At 56.3% G+C, this 22,452-nt stretch overlaps 1 protein-coding gene across 4 annotated transcripts; it reads right to left on the bottom strand.

Annotated features, from left to right (window-relative positions):
- Positions 1-1,352: 1,352 nt before the first annotated feature.
- On the bottom strand, positions 1,353-22,253 carry RARG (retinoic acid receptor gamma). 4 transcript variants are annotated; one of them, XM_028531593.2, is made up of 10 exons: positions 22,011-22,253; positions 21,187-21,253; positions 17,386-17,720; positions 6,160-6,308; positions 5,776-5,917; positions 4,960-5,120; positions 4,591-4,767; positions 3,994-4,198; positions 3,384-3,542; positions 1,353-2,654 (listed from the first exon to the last, which is right to left on the bottom strand). In XM_028531593.2, exons 3-10 carry the CDS (start codon positions 17,567-17,569, stop codon positions 2,455-2,457), a joined length of 1,377 nt encoding a protein of 458 aa, XP_028387394.1. In that variant the 5' UTR covers positions 17,570-17,720; positions 21,187-21,253; positions 22,011-22,253; the 3' UTR covers positions 1,353-2,454. The 4 variants fall into 4 exon arrangements, with proteins under 4 accessions (XP_028387394.1, XP_028387395.1, XP_028387396.1 ...); XM_028531594.2 differs by lacking the exon at positions 21,187-21,253; XM_028531595.2 differs by lacking the exons at positions 17,386-17,720; positions 21,187-21,253; positions 22,011-22,253 and adding an exon at positions 10,541-10,925.
- Positions 22,254-22,452: the final 199 nt, after the last annotated feature.

Raw genomic sequence — 22,452 nt, 5'->3', positions numbered from 1 at the left:
TGGAGAGGCTTTGAGAAATTCGAGGTCCAGACAGCTGGGAAGTTGAGAGAGAGGCACGAGGCCAGGCTGAGAGGAGGAGACTGGGCCAAGGAGGCACGACAGCATGGGAGCCTGGGAAAGGGGTGGAGGAAGCCACCCAGGAGAAGCAGGGAGTACAGGATGGCAGTTGGGGCTGGAGCGGAAGCAAGGAGGAGGCCCGTAAGAAGACAGGGCTGTGGAAAAATTCTTTCCTGCCCACACTTGACCAGAGGGCGCTTTGAGAAGGAACTGGACAAGAGGTCTGTGTTCACAGGTGTCTCCTTTATCAGGAGGAGCACTCCTTTCAGGCAGGACTAACTGAAGCCACAGCACCTAGCAAAGCGCCCACCTCTCAGCGGAGGCTTGGTAAACGGCAGGTGGAATGTAGGAGTGCAGCTGCTGGTGGGGGCAACTGGGGAGAACTGGCCTCAGGCTATGGGACATGGTACCCTTCCCCCACAAGCAGAGATTATCATGGCGATGACTGCCCCCCACCCCATAGGCCCTGTGGTTTCCTCTAGAGCTTCTTTCACTTTCTTCTTCTGCTTTCCCCCACTCTTCTCTCCTCCCCTTCTTCCACATCCTCACCCTCTGTCTGATACACACAGGTCATCAGTGAAGAAAGCCAGGAAGAAGGTAGGCAAGGCCCTGTCCCGGGGAAGAAGTGGACCGCAGTGGGGCGGGGCAGGAGAGTGATGGTGAGGGAGTGCAGCGGTGCCGGTGGTGGAGGCCAAGGGCAGTGGGGAATACAGGGGCAGGGGGAGATTAGGACAGAAGATAACCCTGGTGTCATGAAAGCTGAGTGGAGGTCATGGGGTGAAGGGTGGGGTCAGATGGGACAGAGGGAGTGACCCTTAAGATAAGAGTGGAGTCATAAGGGGTGGGAGAGCGCGTGGAGTGAGGGGTTGGTATAAAACAAACACTAACTTAGATGCAGGCTGTGGGTCTTCTCTTCTGGGACCAGAGACCCTCATGAGAACTAAATGAAACTCCAGTGAACCCCCTCCCCCGAGGGCAGAGATACACATAGACGTAATTGTGGGTGGGGACAGTTTAAAGACCTTTGAGGCTCATTTCTGCCTCCTCACAGGTCCGTGAGGTCAGAGCCAAGAGCCCACACTGGTGGCCACAGGTGGTCCAGACACCCAGGGTGGGCCTGTGGGCCATCTGCCTCCCCCACTACCCTCCCACCCAGGCACATTACACCGTTTCCCCTGTTCCCCTGAGAAAGCTAAAAATCCAGTCGATTGGGAGTTTACCCTCCTCACCCAGTCCCTCTTCAGGCCCGCTGGTCCTTTCCCCCACCGCCACCTCCTCAAGGGAGCCACATCTCATGAGTTTCCATCACTTTATTTTGCAAAAATAGAAAACTCAGCAATATGCGATACAGCGGGGTGGAGGGGAGATGTAAACAGAGGGGAGGGGACAGCACCCTGACCCCCCAGAGAAAAAGGGGAGCCAGTGGGAATCTTATTTGGCAGCTAAATACAAACTGGGAATTGGAGGAAGAAGGGAGGGGGTCACAGGGGCCCTGGGCTTCCCCTCCCAAGACCCCTAGAGGAAGGGGTCAATTCCAGGGTGTAAACAAAAGCTAATAAATAAATAGAGGCTTCCTCTGGGTCAGGGCAGGATCAGCTAAGCAGCACCCACCCCCCCTCTCCCTGGGCCAAGCTGCTCTGGTGGGTCAGGGGGAAAGGCACTAGGGGGAAAGGGGTCCCCTGGTCCCTCTGTAGTGTAGGAGGGTCCCTGCCCCATGGCTGAGATGAGGGGCAGGGGGAGCCCAAGGCACATGACAGGGTTGGGGAGGGGCTTATAATGGAGGGCACAAGGTAAACTCTGGGCCCAAGCAAAGAGGTGCAGAATGGGCCTGCATCTGTGGCCTTCACCCTCTGGTCCCCCCCCCCAGAAATGCAGGGCCCAGCCTGCCCCACCCTGACCTGGCACAGGATGGGGCACAAGGGTAGCATGCACCTGGCAGGTGCATTACGCAGCATTAGGCACCAAGGGCAGGGGCTAGAGGGTGGGCTCAGCCCTCCCCCTACACCCTCCTTTTGGTCTCTAGTGTTCCTGTTTGCTCCCAGAAGCCTAAGCACCTGGCAGAGGAAGGGGCTGTAGAATGGCAGGGTCTTCCTCCTGCCCTGGGGAGCCTGGGACCCTGGAGTCTGAGGGGCAGTACTGAGATTTTAGAGTCCAAACCTAGGCTTGCCCCTCTGTCCTCTCTCCTGGAGGGAGCAGGGCAGACCCCCAAGACTGGAAAGGGAGCCAGTTAGAGCAGGAAGGGGACGAACACAGAGGCACCCCCGGAAACTTTGGCAAAAACAAGGAGCTCATTGGAAGGGTTGGGCAGAGGGCAGAGCAGGTCCTCCCCCAGTCATGGGCAGTGTCTGGGAGATGGTCAGTCTGCTGCCTGGAGCCCCAACCCCCGTGGTGGGGAAGTCAGGGGCCCTGGCCAGGCTGGGGGTTACGGCCCCCTTTGCCCTGGCCCCCTGGAACATCATCCTTGCTAGAGGCCTTAGGGTGGGGACCAGTCTGTGGTGAGTCATCTTCAAACATTTCAGGATTTTCCAGCATCTCTCGAATCAGGGGAGGCATCGGGCCTGGAATCTCCATTTTCAGGGTGATGGCCCTTTCTGCTCCTACAATGAAAGGGCAAAGAGTCTTGGGGGGCAAAGGTGCATGCCCCATGAGGCCACCACCACAACCTTTCTTAACTGCCCTACTACTCCCCTCTGGGGGCTCCCAGCACAGGCCTGCCACCCCTCTGTTCCAGCTTACCCTCTCCCTAATTTAGGGCTCCCGCGGGCCACTTCTCTGCCTGGAGCCTCTGTGTATCTTCTCTGCCAGGCTGCTGTCCATTCACCCCATTCTTTCAGGCTGTCCTCTCAAAGTTCACACTATGCCCAACACCCAGCCCCACTCCCCGGGGATCCCACCCTCTAATACATATCTGCTGTTAATAACACAACAATACCTGTTATTTGCCAAACACTAACTATCTTCCAGGCATCTTTCTAAACCAGCACTGTCCGATAGAACTTTCAGCAGTGACAGAAATATCTACTCCGTCCAGAATAGCAGGTGTAGCCCCGCATGGCTACTGAACACCTGAAATGCGGCTACTGCCACTGAGGAACTGAGTTTTTCATTCAGTGCAGTTTGAGGCCCATTATGTTAACTCGTTCAGCAACTTGGGAGGCAGGGATAAGGATAGCTCAGTTTACAAACAGCAGAACAAGGCACACCTAGATTCTACTGAAGGCTCCCTGGTTCTCACCCATTCTGTTCTTATCTCTACCTGTCCACCTGAGTGACCTGGAAGACCAGCACCTCTAGAAAGAGAGAAGGGAGGTTCCGTTGTGACTAACCCTTGGTGCTGATGCCCCGGAGGTCGGTGATCTTCATGAGCATCCTCGGGAACATGTAGGGCTGACTGGGCCGCCGCCGGCGGGCATATAGCCTCAGGGCTTCCAGCAGTGGCTCCTGTAGTTTGTCCACTTTTTCAGGTTCCTCCAGATCCATGCGGTCTGTGAGGACAAGAACAGTGGAGAAAGGAAGAGGTGGGGAGGACAGTGACATGCGGCTGATTCCCAAATGGCCTGCCTTATGGGTCTCCAGCTGACAAAACTCTGTCCCATCAGTCCTTCAACTATTATCCTTGAACCCCGCCTAGGCCATCTCCCCTGCCCAGGCCCTGTACTTTCTCCCCTTCAGTAAGAGGCTGGCTCTGGTAAGTCACTCCTGCCCAACCCCTATCCCAGTGCCAGTATCTGGGGTCTCTCCAGCTCCCCCTGGCTCTGCCCCCTTTTGTCCCACATTCCAGGCTTCAGGGAGCTTACACAGGATCTAAGGAGTCTGTGGATGGGGCCAAGTACAACAATCCCAAGGGCAGGGGCAAAGGTCTCCAGCCTGGTGAGAGATCAGTTAGGAGGCATGGCAGGAAAGAACACGAGAAAACACCAGGGGGCGCACCCTTACCTCCGCAGATGAGGCAGATGGCACTGAGCAGCCCTGTCTCAGTGTCATCCATCTCCAGTGGCAGGAGCTGCCCAGCAAAGGCAAAGACGAGGTCTGTGAGGGGTCCAAAGCCAGCGTTGTGCATCTGAGTCCGGTTCAGGGTCAGCCCATCAGAGAAGGTCATGGTGTCCTGCTCTGGGGTGTACCTTGTGCAGATCCGAAGCATCTAGTGGTGGGGGAGGGGAGGGTTAACGCTGTCTCTGGAGAGGGGCACATCTGGGGCTGAGGCAGAGAAGGAATGAGGTGCATGTGCAGAGAGTGAGAAAGTTAGGTCCAAAAGGAGGGCAATCTGAAGCAGCCTGGGGAGGAAGGCAGGGAGGGGTGTACGGTCAGGAGCTCAGAGAGGAAAGAGAAGTCAGGAGGGAGGGCTTCCAGAAGTCTAGGATCAGGTCTTAGGGTCAAGGGGTAAGACAAAAAAAGGCTGGAATTTAAAGGAGATCTGGGGAGTCCCAGATTGGAGGCGGGGAGGAGAAATAAAATCTTTGTGAGGACCGACTCCTTGGTTTCATACAAGGGTCAGGCTGTGGCGGAAGACAGGCCATGGGGTTACTAACTTACCAGGATGTCCAGGCAGGCAGCCTTGAGCAGAGTGATTTGGTCAGCAATGCTGAGCCCTGTAAAGCCGGGTAGCCGCTTGGCAAATTCCACAATCTTGATGATGCACTTGGTGGCCAGTTCACTGAACTTGTCCCACAGCCCCAGATCCAACTGCACCCGGTGGTCCGCACTGGAGTTCTGCAGGGAGGACGGATGAGAATGCAAGCTAAGACCCGCTCCGCAAGCTGTCTTCTTTCTGCCAAGCTCTCCCCTCTGCATTCTGATGCCCTTCTCGCCCTCAGCATCAGACCATGGCCTCCAGCGCAGCCCCTCCCCATTCCCCAAGGTGAACAATCCCCCGCCTTCACTGAGGCCCTGCCTACTCCTCACCGTGGTGTACTTGCCCAGCTGGCAGAGCGAGGGGAAGGTCTCCTGATGGGCTTTGCTGACCTTGGTGATGAGTTCTTCTAACTGGGGACTCAGCTCATAGCTGTCAAGCGACCCTTCTTCCTTCACCTCTTTCTTTTTCTTGTTCCGGTCATTCCGCACAGCTTGGGGGTGGAGGTGGAAGGAGAGGGTCAGGACCCTCAGAACCTCCCTCTGGATATACCCTCTCACCCTGATTTAATATGCTTCATCCTTATCATAAACATCTACTTACCCTGGAACCCTAATCAGTGCCTCAGCTTCTCCATCTCCTACATTAGCTCCCATTTCCAAGCTGGTTCTCCCCAGCCCCACCCAGGGCCTACAGCCTCTGCTCCCTCCCCAGGCCATTCAGCTCCATCCTGCCCTTCCTGTCACCCTGCAGGAGCTGAGGGGGGGGGGGGGCAGGATATGCAAGCGGCAGGATATCCACTTATAGCCTTGGCAGCACAATGGTGCAGGGGAGGGGGGCACCCCAGATCCACCTCAGGCTCAGTCCTGGGAGCAGGGGAGGGGACTGGCAAGCCCCCCTCACTTCTCCATTGAACAGGGGAATGTGAGATGATAACCCCCATTTACTTAAGGGTTAATTAATCTCTGAGACAGGAAAATGGGCAGAGCTTCCCTGGTGAATGCAGCTAATCAAATAGGACTGTCTAGGAAGGAGGCAACACCCCAGCACAAGCTAGATCTCAGAGGTCAGAGAAGGAGAAAGAGGGTGGCAAACACAGGCTAGGTCAGGAGTGCTCCTGCCCAGGCCAGGGCTCAGAGCCTGCCTACCTTCCTTGGACATGCCCACTTCAAAGCACTTCTGTAGCCGACAGTACTGGCAGCGATTCCGGGTCACCTTATTGATGATACAGTTCTTGTCTCGGTGACATGTGTACACCATGTTCTTCTGAATGCTGCGTCGGAAGAAGCCCTGCGGTAGGGGGTGGGGAGAGTGTCAGTGAAGCAGGATACTGGGAGCACTAGCTTCTCATAGGCCTTGTAGGTGGCCCCAGGCCTGACCCAACCTATTAACCCCTCCCACCTCAGAGAGGGATGCCTACCCATACACGGCGTCTGCCTCACCCCTCTGCTCTGGGCCCTGGTCTCTGATCTCATCAAGTGACTCCAGATGCCCAAATGCATCCCCCCCAACAATCCCCACCACGTACACACCTTGCAGCCTTCACAAGAGCTGACCCCATAGTGGTAGCCAGAGGACTTGTCATTGCACACGAAGCATGGCTTGTAGACCCGAGGAGGTGGAGGGGGTGAGGGTGAGCTGGGCACCATCTCCTCAGAGCTAGTGCTCTGTGTCTCCACCGCTGGGGGGGAAGCAGTGTGAGATGAGGGTTGGGGGAGAAGAACCCCTCAGTTCTCCCGGTGTCCTCATCATACACACACACCCATTCCCACTTCCTCCTGCTCGGCAGTGGCAACATCATCACCACACAGTGATTTTAAGTCCCTGTGTACAGCCCCACAGTAAACACTATCAGAAACCCCCAACACCCACTGCATCTCCCGCAGTCTGGCCACCTCCCCCCACAATAATGCCAACCAGAGGCTCACGGGACACTGTTCAAGTCTCCAAATTCCAGGTCAAGGCCACACTGGAAGTTAACTTCTCTGGGCCTTGGTTTCCTCAGCTATAAAGTGAGTAGGTGGAGGGGTTATGGCCCATGGCTTTGAACTCTCTAGTCACTCCCTGTCACATCAGTTGATCCTTGTCAGGCCCTCTCACCATCCTCCTCCTTATGAGGCAATAGATCTGGAGGTGACAGGCAATTACAAGCCACCTGTAGCTGGCACCTGGCTAAATAACCTGCTAGGATACTCAGGAGGTAGAATAGGACTTCATTTCCTTTCAAGTAGTAGAGAGTAGATAATCCTCAAGCTCTCCCCTCTCATACTGCCTGCCAAATAACCACCACCATCCTTTCCCCAAGAAACCACCAAGACAGTGGAGCAGATGGGACACAGGTATCAGGAAAGTAGGTTAAAGGCTATGCAACAACCTGATTTTACACCTGAGGCCAGCAGAGGGACGTGACCAGCCCCGTGCCCCACTGCCACTTGACAGTGGAGCCCAGGCTCTCTCTCAGGTCTTCTGACTGGCTCTGAGTGTACTGGCCGAGAGTCACAAAAGCTGGAAAGGAGAGACTGAGATATTTGCTCAGATTCTCAGGTCTAGAAGCTGTTGAGGGTGTAGCAAACCAAAGAAGTCAGGTGACACTAAGTAAACAGGGCTGATGGGGGAGGGGAGCTATCTTTGGATCCTCTCTGAGCCTCTGTCTTCACTCCTAAACTTTGCCACAAATAACCAATTGCAACTCAGAAGGGGTCTAGGCCTACCCCACATAGCATGTGTGGGGAGAAGGCCCTCTGTTCAGCAGGCTGCTAAGTAAACCTTTTTAGGGTGTGTAGTTCATGTTCAGAGGATGGAAAAGTCTATAAATTATTCAACTTGTAGGATCTGTTGCCCAAAGCTGGAGGGCTCAGGCAACACAAGAAAACCCTAATACCCTCCCTAAGAAGTATCCCAGGCACCCACCTCATGAACACCTTCCTCCTTCTAACCTTCAGCAGCCCACCTGGTCAGAAGTCCACCCCATGGCCCAGAAGGGCAAAAGGAATGCCCAGGACGCTGGTCTGGGCCCTCTCTACTCACCCCACAGGAGGAAAGCCCATCCGCCCCCAAACACAAGGGCACTCAATTAACATAAGAATCCTGTTGGAGGGAGAGTCCCCAAAGAAAAGGAGAGAGAGGAGGGGGGAAAGAAGGGTGCTTGGAGTCTATTCAGATGGGTGGGGGGTGAAGTGGGGGGTGGGGTGGGGGTGGAGGACAGGAGACTCCAGGAGGGCCTGGGGCTGAGAGATGTGGGATGGGCTGGAATGCCTTTCAGGGCCCCTCTTGGTGTCCTCTGAGGGCAGCAGTGCTGCCACAGGCCACTGTGTGGGGTGGTGCTGACTGCTCCCAGCCCACAGAGCGCTGCCTCATTTCCTCTCTTGTGAAAGGGCCTGGGTGTGGTCAGACTGGCATGGAGCAGTGCCAGCCAATTCTAAGACTGGGGGCCGAAGGGACACAGGCCCGGGGCAGCTTTTCCCATCTATGTGGCACTGTCACTTCTTCTCCGTATCCTTCTGGCACACCTCCATCCTCTGAACCCTAAAGTACAGCCCGGTGGGTGAAGGGCAAGGGAGAGGGAAGTAGGCCAACTGGGTACAGATCCCCTTCGTGGCCGAGTGGAGCCCCCACCATCGAGATGCTGCTCCTGGGCTAGGCTGGGGCCCCTGCTGGGGAGGAGGGGATGGGCTCTGGGTTTTTTTCCTTTTAAAGCCCAAATTGCTGAAATTGAGGAAATTCCTGGCCAGGCTGAGCGGAGCTTCAAACAAACTCTTTATAACCGGCTGTAAACGCTCCCAGCTGCGAGGCCCAGGGCTGAGAAGCCCGAACTCACAATCTGCCACATACCTCTTTGGAGACACACACACTCACACATCAACAACGCACAGGGCACGGAAGCAGGCATAGCATCAGTGGGCTCCTTTACCACAGCTGGGTCCTGGCACAGGCGGCATAAGGGTGCACTGACTTCAGCCACCCTGTGGGAGTGGACGCACGAGTCACAAAGCGGACACACAACACCCAGCACTCCACTTCATATCTGCAAGCCAGCAGCTCAGCTACCAGACAAACACCCGGGCCTGCCAACGCAGCACCAGGACACTGAAGCCGCCAAAATGCACAAACATACCAAGCGGCCCTCCCCTCAAAGCACCTCTTTCCTTCTCTGGTTTAGACACCCAGGTCTAAACGACTTTCCTGAAATGTGTGGAGCAGGCATGACGCCCACCAAGATCCTAGAGGCCAAAATTATTGATCCAAACTGAAATGCAAAAACATACTGCCAGCCAAGTGCAAAGGGCCTCCCTGAGCCTGAAAAAAACTGGGGTCCCAGCGCAGCCCCCACAAAATCCTTCCTGGGAGATATTCTCCACCTCAACACCCCCCCTCCCAGCATACCCCAAATCAGCATCCTATTGGGCAATGAGAGGAAGATTAAGAATTCACAAGGATTTGGTGCAAAGCAGTAGTTCCATGCTTTCTCCACCCTTCAAATGCCACACTGTTAGCTCTCATCCCTCCCCACCCCAAAGTATGGTCTCCTGTTTGCCACCTCCCTCTTCCAGTCTCCCGGTTGTTAAATCTGAGCAGTTCTGCCCTGGAACCAAAAGAAAAAAAAAAAAAAGCCGAACTCGTAAACAGCGCTGCAGAGTGCCAAGGAGCGAGGCGCGTTGGCGGGGGCTCCGTGACCCCGCGGGCGCACTCCCCCAGCGCCCAGCGCCCGCCCGTTCCTAGCATGCCCCAAACTGCTCGTACCCCGCCCCCCAACCCCCCCACCCCCGCGCGCCAGCGTCCGCACCCGGGTACGAGCGCGGTCCCAGTCCCCGGTAAATTTCGGGGAAGGGGGGTTCCAGGCTCCCCTCCCGGCTCCTCCCCACACCCCACCCCCGCCAGGCACTTGGGCCCAGGCTTCAAAGCCGCCTCTCATCTGGACTTCATTTTTACTGCCTCTCAGTCCCCAGCTTTTTATTACCGCTCTGGAAAGGGGTTCCAGGGCCCCAGGCCTGGCATCTCCCATTTCACAGCGAAGGAAGATGGGTATTTGGGGACCTAGTAGTCGTACTACACCCACCCCCTGCCGCCCCGCACCCTGGCCTTTGCCACCTCCAGGTCACCCCCACCCTATACACAGAATTTGCTCTAAACTTTTAACTTCCTACTGAAGTTGTGTGTGTTGGAGCCAAAGGGAAAAGTCGTCTCTGTATACAACCCTATACACATTTCCAAACATTTCTTTATAAAAAGGAGCGGGGAGCGCCAGAACGAAGCCTTGGCTGGGTTGTGTGCACCACCCCTTCCACCCTGCACAGAGAACACACAGGATGCACGCTCGAACACAGCACTTTCCAAAGCCGCCCCCGCAGCCACGCAAGGGCACACGCCCTCCGGGCCTCACGCCACAAACATCCCTACGCAGGGTCATGCGGGCCTGCCAACGCTGTCGGTGGGCGACATTGCGCAGAGAAACTCACTCGCACCCACACCACCTAACCAAAGCGCTGCACTCTCTTGGAATTCACACGCTCTGCGAATAATATTTTTACACTCCCAACTTCCCACATGAACTTTACAAACATCACCCACGGTCCTGGGTGCCATATCCCTCCAGAGCCACGGACCGGCGGGCACAAACTACCAACACACTTCGGTCTCTCTCTATCCCCAGGAACTTTGGAGTGGCATCAGCCAAATGTCCTAGCTAAACACCCACCATAAAAACCGCACACACTGAAAACACTACTGCACTCACCCAAAGGAATCGCTGAGGCCCCCACGTTTAAAGGGCCAGTGTCTCCCTTTCCTACACACTCGCCCCTCGCTCAGAGTCAGAATCTCCACTTGCACCCCAATTCCACCTTTTACACATGGAAAGAGTGAGCCGCTGCCTTTCCTGCACCCCACACCCCACCCTGGGGCTCGGGTACCTACATTGCAGACTGGCGGGTTGAGGCCAGGCAAAAGACTCAAGTCCGGTGAAACAGGAGCTGCCGGTGGCTCTGCGCAGCAAGCCGGCCCCGGGCCCGACAGCCCCGTACAGCCGTCGCGGACCCGGGGCAAACGTTTCCATGCAGTCGTACATCGAGACCCGGCTTGGAGGGAAGCTGGGTGCTAGGAACACCAAGAACCCGCAGCCGATTCCCCCTCCTCCCCCAGCGGCGCCCCGCTCCTAGAGGGGGGGAGGGGGAGGGCTAGCATAGGGCGCCGGGCTGCATGGGGGGTATGGGGTGGGCGGGGAAGAAGGGGATCCCCAGCAGGGGAAAGGGACTGGGCGGGGCGCAAAGCCGGGGCCGCCGCTCCAGCAGCGGTCCGGCTCGCTCTGGGCGTCCCAGCAGCTAGCACTGGGGAGACCTTTTGTAAAAGCGAAGCCTGAGGGGTGGGGGGTGGGGCTTGGAGAGCGAAGGGGGCCGGGCACCAAGATGAGCAGAGCTGGGAGTGGAGTGCACACATACACATATACACACTTGCACAGCGGCGCGCTTGCTTGCTTAGACACACATCAATGCATGCATTTATCCTGGCAGGCACCATGATTTGCAAATTTGCAATAGTGCACATTCATATCTGTACGCACAGAAAAATCATAGATGCGCACACGTTTTTGCAAGCACACCTGGTTTGCAAGAATACTTGCAAGCATTCTCCGCACCGGGAAGCTTTGCAGGCATTTGCACTTAGGCGCGTGCCCGGGTCGGGGGTGGGGGAAGGAGTGGAGGAACCAAGCAAACGCATTTCCTTCCGAGTTTCCCCCTTCCCCCAACACTCCCTTTTTGACACAAGTAAATACAGGCATGGGTGTCAAGGATGACTGGGAAGCGGCGAACATGGAGGTTCCCAGCGCCTGGTGTTTCACCACAGCCTGGGGACCTGCACTACCTCCACCGCCTAGTTCCCAGGCCTGACTCCTCCCACTACTGCGCGCGCACACGCACGCGCGCGCGCTTCAGGGCTCAACAGAACATTCCTGCGGCTCGGCTCGCTCTGCCTCCTTCCTTCCCGTGCACCCCGCCCCCCCGTCGTAGGGCCGGAGCGCGCTCCCGCCTTGAACTCTCCGGGAACCCCCCTCGGGGCGGGTGGCCGGGCGCGCTCACCTCCTCCTGACCCGGCCCCGCCCCACCCCGCCCAGGCAGTCTCCAGCGCCTCTGCGGAGTTCCCCCCTCCTCACACACCCTCCAGCCGAGCCGGGAGTCTGCCCCTCCTAGCCAGGGCTGTTCTCCCTCCGCGGTGTCCCGGGCCGCCTCCCTCCAAGTCTCCAAAGCCCCATCCTGCGGCAGACACTCCTCAAGCGCCTCCACTACCTCTCTCAATGTCCCTTTCTTGACCCTAACTTCACTTTTATTTTTGTTAAGATTTTATTTATTTATTTTTAGAGAGAGGGGAAGGGAAGGAGAAAGAGCGAGAGAAAAAGAAACATAAATGTATGAAACAGAAACACTGATCGGTTGCCTCTCGCACACACCCCAACGCGGGACGCGCCCGCAACCCAGGCATGTGCCCTGACTGGGAATCGAACCCGCGACCTTTCGCTTTTTGCAGGCCGATGCTCAATCAACTAAGCCACGCCGGTCAGAGCCTAACTTCACTTTTAGAGCACAAAACTACCACCCTACACTGTTTCTACAGAGCCAGCTGCGCCTCAGACGAAGCTGCCCTCCTGAGTACCAATTCCCCTCTCCTCGAGTTTCTAGTGTGCCAACTGGCCAAAGTGCCAAGTGTCACTCTTGGAAATAACTGAACCTGATCGTTAACTATTCTCATAGCCATTAAATATCCACTGGCAATACCACCCCCGCCCCCGCCCGCAGTGCCACACTTAGTGCTCTTCAGATCTCCAAAGTCTGCCTCCTCTCTGTTTCTTTGGTTGCCCCTGCCAGGCACTGAGCGCCCTCGCCCGGCGAAGAAGGTGAGGAGGCGGGGACTTGGCCACGTCAAGAGTTTGCCCTCGCCGGGCCGGGCCGAATGGGAACCCTGGCCCGGGGACAGCGCCAGCCGCGGCGACTCCCGGAAACCGCCCCCTCCTTCGCGCCCCGCCCGCGGCCTGCCTGGCCGGCCGGCGGGCCGGCCCAGCCGGCTCTGTCAGCGCTGCTCAAACGGGGAGCGCTGGGGAAGCGGGAGCGGCGCCCGGCCGACCCCTTCCCCTCCTGGCGGCTGTGGCTGGGCCTGGGTGGGGCGCACTTTTCTAAGAATCTCTTGTGGGGGTGGCGTACTGGGGTGCTGCAGGACTGGGGCGCCAGTTTGTAAGAATAAAAAGCAGGAAGGGGTGCCAGAGTAGGCGAGGGAAGAGAAGACAGGCCCGGAGAAGAGGCCCGGGTGGCTGCCAGGGACTGAGAGGTGGGGGGCCGGGAAGCAGGGCCTGGCTTGCGGATGGGGGTGTCGCGAGGTGGCAGGGCTGACCAAGGAGAAGATTGAAGCAGGGATGAAGAGGCATGCAGGGCTCTTTCCAACCCAGTGTGAGCCCCCTGTTCTTGCCCCCAACCCCAAACACCACATTTCTAATCCAGCCATCCCCTCACCGAAATTTCTGAATTAGAATCTGGACAGTGGCAAAAAATGGAATGAAATGAAATAAAAAAATATTAAGTGCAAAATGAGGAGTACCTCAAAAACAAGGGGAAAAGAGCCCTGATTAGTCAACTCCAAGTTGTCAGTCTCCACCCACCCACCCACCCTTCCCCCTCCAAAATCTGAAAGGTCCCAATTAAGTCAGGCCTGCCTGGTTAGTAATTAGAACCAGAAGTGGCCAGGCCACAGGGAGGGTGGGGGGAGTCGGGCACAGGAGGAGTTGGGGGAGGGCTCCAGGAAGTCATGAGTCCTGAATAGCCCCCCTTTCTCTTCACCAGATGCACCCCACTTCTCATTGCCCCATCTGTGTATTTCCCAGGCACTGAAGGGAGAGAGGGGCCTTATAAGGGACCAGGCATTACGGTGTCAGACCCACCATTCCCATGAACTCTAACCCCTCATTCTAGACAGTCTTAGTATGACCTTGAGGAGAAGGTAAGAGAATGGGGGGCTCTAGTGCCCCCTCTTTTCCCCAAAGTCTCCCCAGCCCTTACTGCAGCAATTAGACCCATTAGCCTTCTAGCATTTCATGGGAAACAGATGTTCTCCGCCAGCCTGGTGGGAGTATGGGGGGCGCTGCTGCCTGACTCACCCCCTTCCCTCTGATCCCCACCACCACAGGGGGCATGCCCCTCCCAGCTAGAGCCCCACAAAGGCATGGCCCCAGAGGCAAAGAGAAGGGCACCCCTCCCCCACTGACCAGGCCATTAGCCCTCAAAGTCTTGCATGGTCACCCCTCAGGGCCTCTACCACCCTGACAAGCATGAGTTTAGCCAACGAGGAACGGTGGAGGGAGGGACAGCTAACTTCTTATGCACCCCTCCTTTCCCCGCCTCCTGCCATCTTCTGGATGGGGCTTGAGGATAACTGCTTCTAAATTCCTCATGCTAAATTCGCCTTTTCTTCAAAACCTTTCCTCAAAAAAACTGAAGATGAGGCATCTCAAAGCAAAGAAGTTCCAGCCCCAAGGGTAAGTCCTAACATGGGAATCCCACCTGAAGGGCAATGGGAGGGGCCTCTGGAGGAGGGGGCTGAAGAAGAGTGGAGGGAATAGAGGTGTGAACGAGGGACAAGGCCCAAAGCGGGGATGTAAGGAGTGCTGGCAGGATGGGGGCTGGGACCGGGTAGGGGGCCAGGAGAGGGGGGTGCAGCCTGGGCCCCAGTGGCGGCGGCTTGCCCAGCTCCCCCCCCACACACACACCCCACACACACACCAGAGAGGTTTCCTGTTGCAATCAAAGCCCCGTTTGTGTCGGCCTGGAGCTGGAGCCTGAGCCCAAGCAGGAGAGACTGGGAGGGGAAGGGAAAGAGGCCTTCGGCTGGGTTTTTTCCTGGAGAAGGACTAGCTGCCTCCTGCTTGCCACCCTTACCTGCCTGCTTGTCCCCCCTTGCCTCTCCCGGCATCTGGGTTCTCTCTGTGGCTATGCCTTTTGACCTGTGTAGTTCTCTCTCATGTTGCTTAGGTCTCGGAGTCTCTCTTTGTCAGTTTATTTTAAGTAGAATTCTATTACTTCCTGTGCCAAACTGCCCTCAGTTTCTCCATGTGACTTAGTGTGGTACAGTCTGGGCTCCTTGCCCCAGGGACACTATCACCAAATTCGGAGAACAAAGAGGGCTAGGTCTTCAGAACCGCAGATACCACCTGTGTGGTTCTGAAGAGGAGGAGGGCAAAGCTTCCTTTCCCTCCTATCATACTCTGTTCCCTGCTGTCTCAATAAAGCAAACATATAACACAACACAACAGTGGGGACACAGACACCAGGGTTTCATGCACATTTGTGAGCAAGCACACCCACCTCTGCTTTCCCATGCACACAGGCCTGTGCTTGTCTCGGCAGCACATGCTCCCTTCCCTCTCCCCTCCTGCACCACAGGGTTCTGAGACGCCTGCCTCACCCTCTCAAGCCTCTGGAGAACCCCAAGAGGTGGAACAAGACTTCCCATACCAACAAGGTGTCTCCAAGGTGTTAGGGACCCAGCATCTGGTCCAGGAGTTAGCCCCAGGGAGAAGTTCCAGACTCTTTCATGGACGTCTCCCCCCACCCACCCCACCATAGACTAAGAGACAAGAGAGTGAAGAGAAAGACACAGACTCAAGGTGAGCATAGCTCTGGCATCAGACTTTGTCCTCCAAGCCCTCTCCATTAACTGGCCCCAGCCAAAAAGGGACAACGGGTCAGAGAAATGACAGACCACACTCTTTCACCCCTTGGCTGATCTCCCACTGTGGGAGATCTCCCAGACTCCAGGATGCCTTCCCTGCCCCTCTGCCACCCTCTCATTTACCCTAGGTGCTCCATGCCCCACTCCCATGCAAGCTGCCTGAACCCAAGCCTTCACCTCCTCCCCACCCCACCACGCCTCTCTGCCCAGGCCTGTCCCCAGCTGCCAGCCACACCCGCAGTAGCTACCTGCCCTGGTCCTGGCTCCTCCCTTGGATTTTTCCTTTCAGTCCCCCTCCTCAGGGCAGCCCTTGGGGTTAGAGACCAGTCTGACCCCTTCCACTACCTTGACCTCACTTTGAACCTTGACCTTGACCTCAATGTGCCCAGGGCACAGGGCCACAAGGAGAACTTCACTGGAGACTGGCTATGACTCTCAGCATTCTCCCCACTACCAATCTGTTTCTCCTCTCCCTCCTTACTCCTGCTTCTTTAGTTGCCCCTCCCAAAACCTGGGAAAATCAAGTCCCAAAGGATTGAGCTGTATGGTTCTCTGTAAGAAGTACATTCATGTGGGAATGGTGGTTCCTTCGCACCTCCCCAGGCCCTGGGACAGATTCATGGGCTGTAAGTGAGGTAGGGGAAGCCCAGCTGAAGTTTCCAAAAAGGGGAGCTTTGTGTTCTCTTGTTCACCTGCAAACCACCCAAATAACCCCCGTTGGACTACAGACTTGCCACCGGCAGGCCTCACCAAATACCAGACACACCGTCAGCAGCCCTATTAAATCCAGCCTCCCTCTGCACACTGACTCTTTGTTGCACACACTGGAATTCTGTATCTGAGTGTAGTCTGAGGGATATGCTGTACACACACAACTGCATATGGTCTACACACACACACACACACACACACACACATATGCACAGGCTCACGTGCATGCACCATCTCCAGATGAGAACACTCTTTCCAGTAGAGCCGCCAGCCAGCCCTGGCTATTCACCCCTTTACACATCCACACAGCCCTCCAAGTGCCCCCTCCTGAAGGCATGGCCTCTTCTCTTCCACCTGTTTCTCTCTTCCCAAGCTTGTGGGGCTATAAAGGATGTATCTTTGTCTTTTTGTCTCTTCCTTTTGTCTCTGTTCCTGTCTCTCTGGAATTGCTCCTCTCTCTATCTGTCCTTCCATCACCTCCCCTTCTTTCTAGGTAAGGGCTTCTCTATACCAGCTCACATGCTGAGCCTTTAGCCCACAAAGTTCAGCATCTCAGCCCTGCAGCTCATGGGCACCCACTCCTATAGTGACCTGGTCAGAAAGAACAACTGCCAAGCGGGGAGAGAGAGGATCCACAGAGAAAAGGAGAGGCCTAAGGCTGGCCAGCTGTCAGCACGCAAAGGCTTAACCCAAAGAGGACAAGCTTGAGGGACAAGTAGGGATCTGCACAGTACATGGGCACTGAGCCAGACCTCCAGGGAGGGGAGGAGTCAGAACCCACATGGCTAGAAGAGAGGATACTTCTGGAACACCCCCTTCACCTCCCTGTATTACTTCTGGTGAAGGCGCACCTTCTTTGTGACTGTTTCCACCCTTTCCAGACCAACAAGGAGAGTCTCCAGACCCCACACATCTTTGGGCACCCGGCACTAGGTTCCAGTCTTCTTTTTGCAGCTTCCCCTAATTCGGAACAATTTCACCTCCTGATCACAGTGTCAGCTGACTGGCCTCCCAGGCTCCTCTACTTCCCAGCCTGGTTCCCCACACCCTCCACTACATGTTAGCAGCGCCCTCAAACTTCAGCCAAAACCCCCTTGGCTGTGTGTACAAAGGTGTTCCCCCCTGCTGGTTGACTCACTCAGGAGGCACTGTTAGACGTCCCCCAAATTTAGGCATGCTACTTTCCCATCCTATTTGGGCAGGAGGACTCTCATTTGTAAACACTCCTTCCTAGCCACCCCGTCAGCTAACCCCCATCCCTGCCAGTTTTTTATGTCACCCACCTTCCAAATGTCCTCCTGTTTCCACTGTCCCCCACCCCCAATATCCATGAGACTCACACAGAGAGGCCATCTCCTTGGGAAGGTCAGGCTGGCCCAGGCCCCGGAAACTAGGGCTCAGCATCTCGAATGGTGGAGACCCTCTGAGTGCCCCTGGGAAGGCGAAGGGGAAGCCAGCCCCTGGGTAGCCAGATCCAGGCCCCAGGGCACCAGTGGCAAAGAGTCGCTCCTTATTGGTGGCCATGGCAGCTGCAGTGTGGGAGGCTGAATCCCTTGGGGTCTGCAGTGGGCGGGGGAGGTCTTCAGCCACAGCCCCCGCCCATGCCCACTGCCTAAAAGGCCTGGGAGCCTCCGTGCCCGCCCTTCGTGGCCTGCCCACTGGGTCTCCGAGAGTCCTAGGGAGAAAGAAGAAAAGAAGGGATGAGAGAACGATCACTCTGACATTCCAAGCCCATGGACCTGTCTCTGTTGAAGTCTGTGCTGCTAGGGTTTGTACTGCCCTGACTCAGGGCCCACAGGGGAGGAGGCGGGGCAGATGCTTAGGCAAGCTCAGAGAAGCTCTCTGGGGAAGGGTAAGCTGAGTTTCCAAGGTAGGAGAGTCTTAGGACTCCTGACAGAGATGACTCCTGAGCTGAGAAGTGACCATTAAATACAACTGGACTACGCACTTAATTTAACCTTTACATCAATCCTGTGAAGTGGGAATTATGATTCCCATTTCATAAATGAGAAAACTGATGTTAAGTGACTGGCTTAAGGTCACAAGGCTGTAAGTGGTACAGCCAAGTCTCAAACTCTCTACCATCCTGGAGAGAGCAAACATCTCAGTTGTAACTTTAGGGCCCTTTCCCCTCTCTGGTTGGGAACACAGACCCTGGAGTCAGACAACCTGAAACAGATCCCCGTCACTTGCTGGCTGAGCTGGGGGACCTTGGACGTGTTGCTTCTATCTCTCTGTGCCTCATATTCCTCATTTGTCAATTGGGGATAACAATGGGACCCACTTCCTAAGGTTGTTTTAAGGGTTAAAAATGTAACATGTAAAGTGTTTAGAATACTATAGGGCACATACTAAATGCTTCCTAAGTGTCTCCTCATTTCTCTTTGTATCTTCTCTTCATATTTCTCTTCTTTTTTTCAAATTTTTATTTATTGATTTTGAGAAAGAGAGGAAGGGAGATTGATAGAGAGAGACATCAATTTGTTGCTCCACTCATTAGTGCATTCTTTGGTTGATTCTTGTAGATGCCTGACCAGGGATCAAATTTGAAACCTTGGCATATCATAACAGTGCTCCAACCAACTGAGCTATCTGGCCAGGGCCATATCTCTCTTTTAATTAGCATTTCCTTCTCTCTCCATCTTCCTCAAAACTCACTCTTCCAGTTTCCCCTCCCAATTCTCTCTCTGTTTCCAATTATCCTTCACTTCCTAACCTTTCTTGCACCCTCTTCTTCAAATTCACAGATGTTGATGGAAGCCCCACTGTGGATCAGGTAAGACACCAGAGAGCTCCTCTCCTTGTTCTCAGCTCACTTTGCTTCTCCATCTCCTTTTCTCTCTCTTCTCTGAGCCCTCTGCTTCAAGGAAGCCCTCCCTGCATCCTCCCCTTCTCAAATGTAGCTGCCCCCACTCCGGGGAGATTTTTAACCTGTGACAGTGGGGGCAGGGTGGGGCGGGGAGAGAGAAAGAAGGAGAAAGGAAATGGGAATCCTAAGGCTAGGCAGATAGTTCCTTGCCTGATGCTCTGACAAGGGAAAGGTTGGCTTTCCCTGGAGCCCCCCAAACACCCACCTCTCTGGGGAGTTAGGGGCAGAGGAAGGGAAGCCTCCCCAGCCTGGGTACCTCCTCTGCCAGCCAGAACCATCATGGACTGAGGTGAAAATGGGTGGAGAAAGACCAAGAGAAAGTGAACACACATGAAAACCACAGGGCGGGCGGGCCCAGAGGTAGGTGATGGGAATTTCTACATCTCTTTCCTTCAGGGTCAATATCTCTCAACCTGTGTACCTTTATTCTCCCTTTCTCTCTCTCTCTCTCTCTCTCTTCCCTTTTTTTTTCCCTATCTCTCATCTCCCTTGGCCTTCGAGCTCCTAAGGGTAGACTGCCATGGGGGTTACAGGAACTCAGACCCCAACACCACCACATGTCACTCAGTCCCCATGCAGGAAGCAGCTCTGCCCCTCACCAGACACCACCTCTGTCCCCAACAGCCTCAGATTCTTCAGCCCAGTGTCTCCTCAGGCTCTAAAAGTCTGAGCTCCAAGCCCCCAGGGTCCCTGTCCTCCTTCCCCTATTCCCAGAAATCCTCATCTGTGGTTAAGCCTGGGTAGAACCAGGAGTCCGGGGCCCCTGAGGCCCCTGGGCCATAGCTCAACAGGCTGGGCCACATTCCAGGTGGATTAACCTCTCTAATGCCAAGGGTGAGAAACTACTAGAGCCCCCCCGCCCCCATCTTCTTCACTCAGACAGACTTAGATCGGGACATGCTCTGTGCTCCAGGCCTCCTTGTCTGCTTCTCACCTACTGATGCTAAACAGAGACCTGAGGGTGGGGCAGGAGGACATGGGGCATTGAGGGGGGGGGGGGAGTCCCAGAGAGGACGCCTCTGACTCCTGATCCTTAATGAGGAATGAAGCTGTAAGGAGTAGAGAGGTGCCCAGCTCTACCTGGCCTACCTTCTATTTTGCTTCAGAGAAAGGACTTGAGGGTTGAGTGAAAACAGAAAGGGGACGGAGATTCATCCCATTTCTGAGCCTTGGTTTCTCCGCCTTGGCTGGGAAGAGAACGGAAAGGTCTCAAGTCCAGGGTGGAGCAAGGGACCAAGGAACGGAAGACAGTGGTAGTGAGAATAAAATCCTAAACCAGGGACCCGGGTGCCTTGGTTCTTTGGGGAACCTGTGGAAGGGAGAAAGCACTTCTCTCCTCCCAAGATGCCACCTCAGAAGGAGGTGGGGCTGACTAGGGGAAAGGGGCCCATACAAAGCTGCTTCTCTTAGAGCTGAGGTGGAGTTGAGGGGAGGGCATGGATGAAGGGGGCTGCCGGATGGAGGGGGGGAGCGTCTCCCTGCTGCCCTACCGGCTCCAGAGCCTGGAACAAAGCTGCTCTTGTCGGCTGCTCTCCACCCGCTGCCCCCCTCCCCTCTGTATAAACACGACCACCTTTTTCCATGACCCCATCTCCAGCCTGGGCGGAGAACCCAGGCATCCTCTGCTCTAGCCCGGGCCCCCAGCCTGCTCCCCAGGAGGCAGCGGTGGGCTGGTTTTCCCTGGCTTTGTGCCACCCTTGGGGGGAGTCCAGACCCTTGAGTCTCCACCTCTCATCCCCAGGTGCCCTCCCTCCACCCCACTGGCCCCAGGGAGGGGCAGTGCCCAGGAGGCAGGCAGGCAGGCAATGCCAGTGGAATGTGTGTGGGCAACGGAGGGCACGGACAGGGTGGGGCAGAGGGGGGAACTGGAGGTGCCAGTTAGGTGGCTTTCTGAGCCAGGGGTGGGGGTGTGCCGGGTGGGGGGTGTGCCCTGTGCTGCCTACAAGTCTGTAAGCCACAGAGTGTGGGCACGTATGTGTGAGTGTGTGCGTGTGTCTAACCGGGACACCCATGCTGCAGGCACACCACCGCCTGCCCCCTCCCCTGCCTTGTCTCTTCTTGCCTAAGGATATGGGGCACTGCATGTGGTCCTCGACCTTAACTCTGCATCTGAGGAGTGACAGTAAAGGCAGGAGCCTCAGACTTGTGGACTGGGACTGCAAATGCCTGGACATGGGCCCAGAAGAGGCACAGTCATCTCGGCTTCTTGCCCTCCAGACCTCTCCTCAGGTCCCCCTGTCCCCTTAACCCCCACAACCATGCACATTCTTACCCTCTGGCCACCTGCAGAGGTTCCCTCCTACATACTGGGTCAAGTTGAGGGGACCAGGCTGTAATTGCTAAAAACAGAGAGGCAGTGTCAATGGGGCTGTGGACTAGGACTCCTGGGTCCCTGCCCAAGTCTCCCTGCTCTTCCTTTGTTCACTCAGCCTCCCCCAAGAAGACGCTCAAGAAGCCCCTCACCTGAGCTGGAGGAAGCCAAGACTCACAGCCCTGGCTGGGGATATGCAAGAGGGAGCCCTGAACTGTGGTTCAGGGAAACTTCACAGGCCCCTGTCCCATCCACTTGTCTCTCCAGACTCCAGGACCCAGAAGGCAAGGATCACTCTGGTAGAGGCCCTTTTCTTGCTGTCCCATGTCCAAGCTGTGCCACTCCACAGGGGAAGAAGCAAGTTGGACTAGCTTGGTCCAAAAATCCACCCCTCAGACCCTCCAGGGGAAGGCTTAGGGAGGGCAGGCAGTGGTCTTTCCCCACAGGAGGGAACACTGTCTTCCCTCACGCTCGAAGCACAAAAGTAGGCTGGAAGCCCCCTGGCCAAATATTTCCCCAAATGCCCTCCCCGCTATTCATCGATATGAGGGGGCGATAAAGACTAGCTCAGCGCCAGCTTGTCTCAACTCTTCCCCATTCTCTTTCCAGATCAGGGCTGACCCCCAAGTCGGGGCAGGAAGTCCCCCTCAAACCTTTCGAGACAGCCTGACCAGCCCTGGAAGGGACGGAGCCGGCAGCGCTTCTCGGCGCCCCCGCCCCCAGCCCACCTCACTGGAGGAACCGGGCGTCCCGGGCGGGAGAGCCTGTTCCCGCGACTGACTCACCTGGAGGGGAAGGGAGGAGGAAGGGAGGCCGCGGAGCCCCGAGGTCCCGGCGTCCGGCGGTCGCGGGATTGGAGCGTCGCAGTGTCAGAGGCTCGCAGTAATGGGGGGCTTTTGGGGGGGACACCGGCTCTAGGCTGGGACTGTCCCGGGGCCTCTCGGAGCCCGCCCGCCCACGTGACCGCCCCAAAATATCCGACACATTTTCTCCCAAACCGCACACTGACTCTGCAGGCGGGGACACGGAAAATATTTTCTTTCTTTTTCTCCCTCCCCACCCCCCCACCTCCCTCCCAGTCAGGCTCCCTCCTCCCCCTCCCGCCCTCGCTCCTCCCTCCCCTGCCGCCTGCCCCTGCCCAGCTCCCTCCTTGGTGCCCTGGGGCTGGGGGGCGGAGGGTGGGTGGGAGGGGGGGCAGGGCGAGGCGGCCTGGAGCGCCTGGGTCTC

The sequence above is a fragment of the Phyllostomus discolor genome, chromosome 2, assembly GCF_004126475.2.
Source record: "Phyllostomus discolor isolate MPI-MPIP mPhyDis1 chromosome 2, mPhyDis1.pri.v3, whole genome shotgun sequence".
NCBI lineage: Eukaryota > Metazoa > Chordata > Mammalia > Chiroptera > Phyllostomidae > Phyllostomus > Phyllostomus discolor.
The sequence above is the reverse complement of the archived record's forward strand: the minus strand, read 5'-3'. Positions and strand labels throughout refer to the sequence as shown.

Bases quoted from the DNA above. Each gene is read 5' to 3' on its own strand.
- RARG (XM_028531593.2), bottom strand. From the start codon at position 17,569: ATGGCCACCAATAAGGAGCGACTCTTTGCCACTGGTGCCCTGGGGCCT. The intron at 5,121-5,775 runs GTAGGCAGGCTC...TCCACCCCCAAG, and splicing joins AGTGGGCATGTCCAAGGAAG to CTGTGCGGAATGACCGGAAC. The intron at 2,655-3,383 runs GTTAGTCACAAC...CTTTCATTGTAG, and splicing joins CCGGGGCATCAGCACCAAGG to GAGCAGAAAGGGCCATCACC.